General features: G+C 40.8%; 1 protein-coding gene across 1 annotated transcript in view; it reads right to left on the bottom strand.

Annotated features, from left to right (window-relative positions):
* The window catches only part of DNAH10 (dynein axonemal heavy chain 10), a gene marked incomplete at its 5' end in the record, with an annotated part of 81,641 nt that overhangs the window by 26,537 nt on the left and 43,032 nt on the right, over positions 1-12,072 (bottom strand). Inside the window, 11 exons of the mRNA XM_014518122.2 lie at positions 121-292; positions 1,098-1,286; positions 1,528-1,695; positions 3,518-3,611; positions 5,171-5,343; positions 6,358-6,618; positions 7,121-7,273; positions 7,838-7,983; positions 9,521-9,640; positions 10,571-10,787; positions 11,673-11,807. Coding sequence (XP_014373608.2) covers positions 121-292; positions 1,098-1,286; positions 1,528-1,695; positions 3,518-3,611; positions 5,171-5,343; positions 6,358-6,618; positions 7,121-7,273; positions 7,838-7,983; positions 9,521-9,640; positions 10,571-10,787; positions 11,673-11,807 — 1,828 coding nt within the window. The remainder of the gene's footprint in view (positions 1-120; positions 293-1,097; positions 1,287-1,527; positions 1,696-3,517; positions 3,612-5,170; positions 5,344-6,357; positions 6,619-7,120; positions 7,274-7,837; positions 7,984-9,520; positions 9,641-10,570; positions 10,788-11,672; positions 11,808-12,072) is intronic.

The raw sequence follows: 12,072 nt of genomic DNA on the forward strand, positions 1-12,072 counted from the left end.
GCAATGTTAACACTAAATAGCTGTGATTATCTGATGGGGAGATCAAAGAAGAGCAATGCTGTGCTTTCAGTTGTGCGTCACAAGTAAATTCTGGCTTAGCAATCAACAAGCCCATGTCACCTGAAGTTAGCATGTTGTTGATGAGCTCCAGAAAACCTTCTTCTGCCACATGGGCATCTGTAAACAGGAAAATCATTGACTTGTTTTCAATGCCAAGCTTCAGATACAAAGTCTTCAAGTCTTCCCGGAAATTGTTTTCTCCATACCCTCGACTCAGAACAATCTCAAACACCTAACAATGCAACATAAAAAGATATTTGAAAGGCACAGTACATGAAACACAGAGATTTTCATAGACATTAGACAGTAGGGCTGGAAGGGACCTCGGAAGATCATCGAGTCCAGCCCCCTGCCCCAGGGGCAGAAAGTCAGCAGGGGTCATAGGATCCCAGCAAGATAAAAGACATGATATCTGAGTCTGGAATTCAGCTACTATGGAGTTCAGATCAAGGATACTTCTTTAGGCCCACTGTTAGGAAAACATCAAGGTAACAACATGACAAAATATTTGCTGCCCTGTGTTCTTTTTGAACCCCCCCTCCTCCCCTTCCTACAATCTTCTACCATCACCACCTCAACATTAATTTGGGGGTCCTCATCCTTTGTCACCCCTCCCTTCTTCCTCCCACTGCCTTTATAAGGTCATCAGTTATGTGGGGCGAGATATTCTTTCACTTCATATTTGTATCAAGCCAGGCATAATGAGCTGCTGATCACTACTGTAACACAGATACATAACTGACCATAATAGTAAATAAAGGCCACTGGTTTTTCACTTAGGCCCTTCAAACACATCTTGTGTCCTCCCCACTGCCAGTGCCCAAATCCAAGCTCTGATCTTCCAGCCCCAAATCACTGCAACCTCCCCTACTTGCACCTCCTAACACTCACTTCACTTCCTCCTGTCTCTCCAAAAGCATGTTGCTAACCTGATTTGGTCTCCACCAGTTTTCCCTCGCTTTCCACACAGTTTAGCCCTTCCACTCCCTCAGATCTGTCCTGGTTCCCTTTCACGGAAAATGCAGAGTCCCACAGACCTCATATCCAGCTGTGTACGCAGCCAGTCTTGCAAGGGATTGCTTTCCCGAGCCTCCCACGCCTACAAGCAGGGCATGGCCACGATCCATCCGTATGATGCGATGCACGCGGGTTAAATGCTCCAAGGCATCATCAAAGAGAACGAGATTCATTTTAGTATTAACTTCATTGTACTCCTCAAGAATCTCCTGTGGAGAGAATTGTTTAGACCATTAACAACAGAGATAGGACACATGGAAAATGCTGATGTTCATACAGGAACCATTTATTTAGAAGTAATTTGCATTTAAGTGCATTTAATCTATTTTTCATATTTTTACTGGAAAGACTGTCAAAGTTAATAGCCACCCCTCCTTGCAGAGCAAGTTGTTGTCAACTCTGTAGTCATACAGACAGAACCAAACATAGACCTTAGCTGAACCACAATACCTGAAAGAGAGCTTTTGCTGCATCATAGTCTTGAATGTCTTCATAAATGCGAGGTTCCCCTTCATTCAGTGCCATTCTAAAGTCTCCAAAAAGAATAGGGTCTCTCATGGCTGGCTCTAAATCTTCTTTGAAATTGTCTTCAATCAAGCTCTTTATGTGGCCTTGTACCTTAAAGTAAGTAAGATAAATTTAGTAAAATGATAACAAAGGTGATTCTGAATTTAGGAACCGTTGGAGGGCACAATGCTGCAAACTCTAACTCCAAGTTGGTTTCTGTGGGATTGTTTATATAGATAAAAGTCCTGGTGGTCAGGTCATATTATCATTCTCCATTTACAATCTGAAACAAGACACAATATACAAGCAGTTCAGGAACCCCTGGAGCCAATACAAGTTGAATAAAGAGCAGAAAGGCCTTTTTAAAAAAGAAATAATAATGCCAATTGGCAAAAATCACATGCCTCTCCCTCACACTTATTATTAGGTCTGGTGTCAGACCACCAAAACCTCATTCAGTCTTGCAGTATGTAACGTGCACATGTATTATATACTCTCACACACACAGGCATAGAGATATAAATCCAGAAGCTAACACAAGCAAGTTGCAATATAGCTATTCAGAGATGTGAAAAGAGACTGAAAAGTGAAAGCATGCCTTTCTATCTTGCAGAAGAAAAGTTGAGGCCGGACTAGCTTATTGCACCTAGACCTAGTTTTTACATCTAAGCATCTTTGCTAACTTTTAACTGGGCTTTACATAGCTTTTTCCCCAATTCTGTAAATGTGTTTCCTTGCTTGTGATATAATTTTGAGTATCTTCCAATTTGAAAAAATACTATATAAGAATGAATGGACTGATGGTTCATCTCTACCCTTTTCTATCTTCCTGCATGGTCATATCTGATACATATACTAGCATCGTAATTTCTTAAGGGAGCTAGGCAAGAGTGAGTTCATGTATTGTTTTTCATCTACGCTCCTGTCACTCATTGTGCGTGTCAGGTGTATCCATGCTAACAAGTTTTCTCAAGAAAGATGAGTCCAGTAACACTCATGTAAATTTCTACATAGCACGGAGGCAGAGTGATGTCATTTTTTGCTAAACTTTTTGGAGTGGGGAACATCTTCTTGTTCCACCTTTGTGTGGTGTCTAGCTCAGTGGGCCCTAAGTCTGATTAGGGCTTCTTCGTGCTATGGCAGCACAAATAAGCAATAACATTATGCAAGCTTGGATGTACCAAACAATAAGGACACTGAGCATGTCAAAGTTTTTTACTTAGTCAAAGTGTGACAGTATTATACATAACAACTGTAAGCCCCCACCTGTGTAGTCCATGTAGAGGCAAAACTCCTACTGAGCCAAATTCACAAGTGATGCCATAAAGCTGCCGCACTCTATGGGTAGTGACTTCCAGCAGTTTACCTGAAGGCCCTAACTCCTTACACAGGCAACACTTGCAGAGATTTATGTTCTTCACTAATCACTCTGGAACTCATGGAGACAGGTCTGCAGGACTGGAACTTTTAAACTTTAGGACTCAGCACACCTTGCAAGGTTATGGCGAGATGATGGTAACCAATGCCAGTGGATTATGAATTGCTCATGAAGCTTAAAATCCATGCAACATATTCTGTTTTCCAATGTTATATTACATATTAAGCTTTGAGGTTTCCCACATTTCAAAAGAAGGTTGTAATTTAGGAAGATAAGAGATTAAATAACCCTTTATCTCTCTCTGTTCATACATTCATGTATTCTGTTTGGTCAATTTCTCTTAGAGGAAAGTAAAATTTTAATGGTTCTTACACTCAATGGGCCATGTCTGAAGTGATGGAACTACTCTGGCATAAAACTGGAGTGACACACTGGCAAACTAAGCCTGCAGCTTGATTTCAAGACACTAGTAGAACAGTGGGTAATGTTACTGTTTTGAATTAAATTACCATAATAGTAATAAAGGACTGCTAAGAATTGGAAGAAGTTACTCACCAGTATCTTGTCTGCTTCATTAATCAATCTGTCATGGAAAACTCTCAGACACTCGTTTCTCCAGACTCTCACCATTTGCATGACAGTTTGGAACCTACATCAATATTGAAATATTAGCTTGCATCAAAGCATTAGGTACAACACTTATAGCCAGGCAGTTAATAGTACTTCCATCAGAATCAGGATCCATTTCCTTTTTCAGTAGAAAGAGAAAGTCTCTTTCCTGTAACTTTATCTCCCAAAATCATATTACAGAGATTCAGGGGTCAGCTTTTGTTATCAGGGACCATGTCATAATTCAGGATTTTCCAGAATCTTATTTTTCCACTAAGCTGTATGCATACCATAAAAAGTAAAACAGATTCTTTCTTACATACCCAAAAAATAATGACAACCACCAGGCCTTCCATGTAATTACATCACTAGCTAATTTGATTAAAACCCTAGAATCAAAGCATTTTTATTTCTATCCTTCAGTTTTAACTATGACTGCTTGCTTAGGCAAAAATATTGGTAAATTTCTTCTTTGATTCCAGGGAGTTACCCCTCAGCCCCAACTCAGCAGAATATTTAAAAACACACTGCAGCCTCAGCTAGTCAACAAACTACTTGTGTATGTGCATGTGCTTAAGTCTTACTGACTACAATGATATCTACAATCAACGTGCACAAGGAATTTCCTGAATGAGACAGGAAATACTGAACTGGAGGTTTAATTCCTAAGGAAGAGGTCAAAATACCTACCAGAGTAGAAGAAAATAGGGCCTGTGGAAGACCCAGGATATTCAAAACTGTCTTCTGGACACTGCTTATAGGCCTCGTAAGTACTACTATACACTATGCAACCTGTAATCTGCATGTTCCTGGTGATGTGGATAATAAGGCAAGTCATTTGCTTTACTCATAATAATAAGCAGACAGCTGACTAGGTTATGGGAAGAGGCTGTATGTAGTCCAAAGCAAGATCAAAGCTGAACCACAGCAGAAGCCGGGAAGCTAGAAGCTGGTATTTATACAGCATCTGTAGACTCTGACATCACAGCCAGCTTAAGAACACAGCACTAACATGGCCCCAGGTGATCGAGTCCAGCCTCGTACTGTCACAGCCAGCCACATCACATAATCTACTTCCTGAATCAATCAAATCCAGGACCTGATACCCCATTACCATCTGGCAAAGACTCTGGACATTACTGAAGAGGAGGCTGAATGTATGGAGGCTCCCCTAGTGGCAGCAAACTCCCAGTGAGCGTGAAGCTGTCAGAACAGGTTCCTGCATCAAGCCCTTCCTTCACCCTGTGATAGGGCTATGGCAAGGGGAGGAAAACATCAGGGCGCCATGACCCTGAGCTGGCACACAGCCCTTCAGGGACTAGAAAGTTAGAGACCTCCTTAACTTCTCTAATGCATACCTAGGTTGAGAAGGATGCAGACAGGCAATCTCAGAATAAAGAACCTGACTCTTCAGTGCCCAAATTTTGTGAGCTAAATAGAGTTCATCTGTAGAAGAAAACTGACCTGAATATCTCACTGCAGACTGCATATGCTTTCTGAGTAATGAAATCACCACAGCCTGGGCTACAGCCTCAGCCAACACAAATGGGTACAGTGCCACTGAAGTCAATTTTTCTGAACACTTTCCCCTAAACTCACCTCTCTGGGGTGGTAAGAAGAAGACCACTGTAGATCCTGGAGAGATCACGCAGATTAAATATGTAATGAAATTTGGAAGGTGTTGGAGGCAGGTCACAGACAATCATTTTGTAAAGTTCCAAAGTGCAGGATGTCAACTTGTCAGAGATCATTGCAATAGATTCATTAAAAGCCTACAAACAGGAAAAAAGAAACAATTCTTCACAGGTCTGACCAGGGAGAAAGGTGTTTCATCAAGCATCACCTGCTTTCCAATCCCTTTATCCCTTCTTGCTACACTTAATATGATCTCACTGCAAGGCAGTATTTTTTTTCAGAAATTAATTTTATAACATAACTGGTGCATCTTTCACTTAGACCAGTCATTTTAGTACTTAGACTATGAGCTACGGAGCAAGGACCATATTTTCCACTGTGCTTGTATAGTGCCTTGTATAGTGAATGCCTACTTCTTGGTGGGTGGGTTTCCTTTCTGATTTTAATACATTTTTATTTAGCTTCAACCTTTACATATTAAACAGACTGAAAACCCCGTTACATAGAGAAAGGAAAGAGAAGAGGAAAGTGAAGGGCCTGTAAAAGGATCTAAAATGCATTTTAGATCCTTACTGGGTTTTTGGTTGTAGCTGTGTTGGTCTGAGGACATAGGCAGGCAAGGTTCTTTGGGTAGACGCGATATCTTTTATTAGACCAACTGAGTAGCTGGAAATCCTTACACAGGCTAAATGCCATTTAGTTTAAAATGACTAAAGCAAATCAAATTGAAGTGGCAAAACAGTTGGTCACTATGGATACTAAGCATGATCAAAATATCCACGCAAGTCAATGGAAGGAACCTGGTGATTTCAGAGGGCCTGTGGACTTAAGGTGAATAACAAGATCATCTATGTTATTATACTTGTTAATACTGACAATCTAAAATTTAGCATTATTTGCTACTACAGCTTGAAACACCCTGCTAATTACACTGCTATGGGACCAAACAGTACTCTTAAATTAATGTACGGAACTCTCCCTACTTGAATGGAGATCCATAAAAGTAATTACCTGTACACACAACAGTCCCCACCCATGTAAGGGAAGGATGGAGCATATACAACAACAGGGATAATCAACCAAAAAAAGAATTCAGGTTCTGCAATTTTATGTTTAAAATAACAATAATAATGTTAAATAATGCAAATTACCGCAGTGTGGCCTTTCAGGATGGAGGCATAAATCAAATGCAAAGACTGCTCAGAAGGGAAAGGTACATTGAAAACACTGAAGAGTGAAATAAAGCGAGGGTCAACTTCATTACGACCTCCTCCAGCCTTTCCCATAGCAGCAATAAAGCCAAGGTCTCGAAGAAGCTTACAGTTCATCTCTTTACCACGATCATACACGGAACCTTTTTCCAACAGCAGCTTCAACAAGGCAATTGGCTGCTGTGTCCCATATTCATCAACCTTTGTAAAGCAAAAAAGCCAACACATTTAAAAGACAGCTCTTACGAGTTTCCAGCTACTACAATGAATGCATAAATAATTAGCTCCAAATGTAATGCATTATTATTATATCTGAGTGCTATTTTGTAGGCTTTGGAGACTGAATATCCACGTTCAGCTTTAACTCAGGAGAGGAAACTGCATCATTTCACTTATGTGCAATACACATCCACTTCTTCCCAGCTCTTACAAGAGGTATGGTCTGGTTCTCTTAAGAAGCCAGGTCCACTAGCGTCAGCTGGGAAAAAGTCTTTTGATATGGATTTAAGAACAAGAGGAAATGGAAATCCCACTACCAACCCCGCCAACAAAAAATGTGCATTTTTGAAGTTCAGGAGTGATATTGTAACAGCATTGCAACACCTTATGGTGCCCAGTAGTCCAAGCCTTCAGGTATCTTAATGGACAATAAAAATGCAGCTTGTTGTGTGTTTTCTTCTACTGCAAACAAGTTGGCACTTACCCTTGGCATATTCATGTCATCCATGAAAACCAGAAGGCGCTTTCCCATGGGGGGGCCATAAGTGTCCTTTGTACGTTTCTCTACATTAGCTTCTAAGTTTCTCTGAATGTCCATTGATGTTGTGCGTGAGGAGAAGTTAATTATTAGCAGCAGCTGCACAGGAAGATACAAATGATCAACATGGATTTTTAGTAACTTTTTAAGAGTTTCTCAGAAAAAGTTTTTTATATTCAACAATATGGGGAACAAGTAGAGCACAAGATAGATGTGAAACACTACTACAGTTTAGCTATTCACTTAAAATATGGATGGTTTAAAAATATATATATTCCATTTGGGAGCTCAACCACATAGCAGAACAACTACTTGATGAACATGTTTTCTTATAAAAAACTGAATCTCAACAGAGATTCTCAACAATAATATAGTATGTTTGGTTCTAAAATACCTCATGTATCTGGGCCCAGAGTGTACACAATTAGAACCCTGTGTCCATGTGCTATCTCAAAATCAAAAGAGCTGGGTATACGTCTAGGTCTGTCTGTGGAGATCCAATGACAGACAGTCAGGGTCTTGAATTGAAATGCAAATGGAGGAGTTATTTCACTTATCACTTCAATGCAGCCACTTCTGGGGTGAAATACACCTACTAAGCCACACACAAAATAAACAGGAAGATACCAGTTTGTCAACAGCACAGAGGAAAAGACTACCTACGTTAGTGTCTTGGTTCAAGCTTTTTAAAAAGTTTTGGGTAGTTGCTGTCTTAGAAGTTCCAGATTCACCCACAAGGACAACAGGCCGTTTGATTTTTACCATCTCTTCTAACAACCAAGTAGTGCGTGTTGTATCCACAGTCGGAACTAAATAAGTAAATTAAATTAAATTAACAACAAGTTAATTTAACATGCAACACAGCTGGGAGGTTCTGCACATGTAAAACCCTACTGGGTGGGACCCATAATTTATTAATGAACATTTGCACAAAGATGTACTCCAGACCATCAGATCAGTACAATATTTAATAAACAATCTCTATTGTACAGCCTTCTCATGGCACCATTTATCACAGAACTTCTATTACGGGTGTTGAAATCAATACGTTAGAGATCCCTGTGCAGAGATCTAATGAAAGGGTCATGAACCATGTAAGCCACTTACGCCCTCTTTAAGAGGTAGAGCTGAGACTTATGTGGCTCACAAGCCTTTTGCAGGGCGCCTACCTGCAGAGATGAATCTTGTGCTATGTGAATCAAAGGCAGGTATGAGGAATAGCTTTAGAGACTATGTAATTATCTCTCTCAGCAGTGAAGTTAACATGCACTTGCTGAATTGTTACTATAAAATAACATGCGTTATTCTGTCATAACTGTAAAATTCATTGTCACCATTTTATTATATTCATTATGGGTTCTTTTCCTAGCCTATTTGTGCTAGGCTTTTGTTACTGAATCATCAGTCTCCTATTCTTTTATCATGGTAGTTATATAAAGTACTGTTCCTGATGACACTTGAAAAGTGAACCATGAACAAAAAAAAAAATGTCTCTCCCCTTTGTGGCTTCTCTAATACAAATAAAGCCTTGTATCTACCCTTTGTGGCTTCTCTAATACAAATAAAGCCATCCTGCCAGTATTTTTTGCTTGTTCTTTATTCCAAGAAGTAGTGTGAATATTTTAGTTCTCAACATCCCTTACTTTATTCAGTGGCTTTAGCAAAATGCTTATGGAATTTGAACGGTCACACCACAAGGGGTAGAACCTGAATAGCTGCTGATCTCTGGGGCAGAAGGGGCAAGGCTGTCTAAGGTGAATTCTCTGGGTGCCTATACACGTGCTCAGAGGTGGTGGAAGGTGTTTTAATTAGAGCAGTTCCTGGACAGCCACACTAAATAAAACGGCTCACTGTCATGTGTATTAAGGGCCCTCCCCACCCCCTGCATTTCAAAATGGCCATAGGGGCACTTTAACTAAAGCTCATTTGACAAGGTTTAATTAAAACACCCCTACAGCCATTTTGAAACATGGGAGGCTTAATACATGTGATGATCAGGCTATGCTGGAGCATTCTAATTAGACTCCAATCAAGTCTGCTAACACGAAGCAGATTCAATCACCATACAACCCTACCCCCTTCCAAAAAGCTCACTTATTATGTCTTCAAGCAAGAAAAAGAAAAGCAAGGACTAATATTTCTATAGTGAAAAGCAAACAGCAATTTAAGGTTGCGTCACAAAGGAGCAGGAAACAGCAAAAAAGTTTTTGCATTATGATTCATGTTCAATTTCTGAATGAAACATCCCACAATAGAACTGTGCATGGTATTTGCTACTAGAAAACTACAGATTAGCACATTTTAAGTTAAAAGAGTACCAGTGTTCTATATTAGTCACCCACTTACCTAGAATGTCAATAAATCTGCCTTCTGGCTTGTGAAGGTATGCAGGAACAAGCTTGCTCCAAGGCACCCACTTCTTTTGACAAGCGTCAAAATGAAAGTCATACAAAGTTGGCAACTGACCTGCAGGATATGATGAGGTCTTTATTTAGCAACTAAAAGTTATCTGGGGTATGGAGGTGCTTCCGAAAATGCTTCATTTGATTGTGTTAAATGTAAAGGGCACAACCTTGCATGAAGGGTTGTGACCCAGGCCTCGTGGCCTGGGAAAGGGCATTAAGGTAGGACTGAGTCCCTCTTACACCCTTCCACTCCTGGGCTGCTTTGGGAAGTGGAAAAGAAGAGGCTTAAGCAACCCTGAGGACCTGTCTAAATCATGGCAGTCTGCTCTGAGCCACAGCACTGGCTGGCATCTGCAGAGCTCCTTCTTAGCACACTTAACCTGGTCTTAGGTATGAGGAAAATATAAATGAAAAAGCCATGAAACAGAGTTGCTTCCCAAGCCCTTAGGTCCCAGAAATAAAAGATGGTGTCAAGAGGCTCTTACCCCTATCTCCTTTCTTGATCCCTGCAGACAGCATCACTAACTCGCCTGCTGCTCAGACCTGGGCATTATCACTTTTCTAGGACCTGCCATCCAGGCTATGGGTTCCCCATGATTCCCAGCCAACTGCTTCTGGAGAGAATCTAATCACTGTTTCTTGCTACAGGCCACATGACCAACCAGGTTCTTGTCTGACGCCTTTCCTTCACATGCCAGGGAGAGGCACCCATCTACCCTTACCCTGAAATGCCAGTGCTGAGATGCCCCTGAGCTACACCCAGACAAATGCTCCCTCTGAGGTCTGGAACACCAGGCTTCTAAAATAATTCTCCCCTCATCTAATCTCATTCCTTCTATGAGTGCAAGACCTGCCAGTGTTTTAGGCTGCACACACAATACGAAGTAGACTTTACCATGTGATATGGGCATGGTCTGATCCATTCCAATTGTTTTCTTTAAAAAAAAAAAAAAAAAGTGCACCAGAGTCAATTATAATGGCAAAGTCCTACCTGGCAGTTCCCCTGGCTTAGCCAAGATATTCTCCTCATGAACAGTTGACATGGAGGATATTCGTTTGACACTTTCATCAAATTTAATTCTGCCTGCATCAAGAAGGCTGGCACCTAAAGAGGAATACAGAGCTTCCAGGAAGTAGCATTCCAGAACATCGGAGTCATCAGGCTCTCCCACTACTAAAGCTTCAAGCATCGTTGTCAACTGCACTACCTGTTGGAGAAGATTGCAAAACAGTAACTTGAGAAGACGTACAGAATTTTGATGACTTAACATGCCTAATTTTCTTTTCTTTTCATCCCTCTGTAAAGTATTTTGTGAGGCTCTGTCTGCATGCATGCAGGTGTCTGTAAATGCAGGTATTAGTTAAAATAAAAGAAAAATGTTAATGATCAGATGATCATCCCTCTGAAAGTGGAAGAAAAGGGATGTTGGCCTGCCTGAAGATAATATCAAGAAATTCCTCAGTCCCATCAGGAACTCTATTAATGGAACTCTGAAATAGTTACTTACTCTTTGGGCATGTTTCTCTTTGGGTATGTTTATGGCATGTGAATAAGCTGTGGGGCTTATTGCTCCAGAGTTTATTGCTCCTGGGCACACCATTTGAACACGTACCTGGGAGCAATTAACTCCGAAGCAATAAGCTACACTATTTATTCAAGCACAGAATATGGAGCCAGATCGGAGCAGCCTCAGCTGGCAGGGGGCCCGAAGGTCAGTCTGCCAGCCTGGGGCTGCTCCCCCTGGCTCAAAGTGCTGAAGAGGGGCTGGCTGGGGCACAAGGGGGCTTCAGCACAGGACTAGCCAGCAGGCAGCCCCCTCACTGAAGCACTTTCATGCCCCAGCCAGTCAGGCAGCAGCATCTACACACACACTGATGCAGAGCTGTTTACTCCACAGCAGGATAGTACTTATATTTACAAGTACTATCCTGCTGCAGAGTAAATTAGTTTACTCCAGCCTAACAGAGGTGCACATGGAGACACTGCAGCTAATTAGTCAACTGCATAGTAAGCATCTTGTGTTGATGCACATTCTGCAACTCAGATTCCTCTGCTACTGAAGCCATCTTACTCAATACTCATTATTTCTTACCATATTTAAATCTGTTTGAGGGACAATTGTCTTCAGCTTCTCTCCTTGTCTGCCATCTACAATTCCTTCTACAATCAGGTTAATAAGGTAGGGGACATATTTTTCAAACAGTCGATCTAACTCAACTTGTTCTTGCTGAGGAAAAAAATGACAATCATTTAACAACCTAAAAAGATTAAAGGCTGATTTATTACAACAGTGCCACCTGTCTAACTAATTGTAATTAGTCTTGGATACTGTTACTTTTTATAAAAATAACTAAACAAACACCTTAGTGTTATGAAAGACCACAATTTTTTACTTGACTTATACTGAAAACATAATGGTGATAAAGACAGCTACTTGGACTTTTGACAATATTTACTCTTGATAAAATCCATCAAAGTCATGGCATAGGGTT

Source organism: Alligator sinensis, unplaced genomic scaffold (genome assembly GCF_000455745.1).
Source record: "Alligator sinensis unplaced genomic scaffold, ASM45574v1 scaffold628_2, whole genome shotgun sequence".
Classification (NCBI taxonomy): domain Eukaryota; kingdom Metazoa; phylum Chordata; order Crocodylia; family Alligatoridae; genus Alligator; species Alligator sinensis.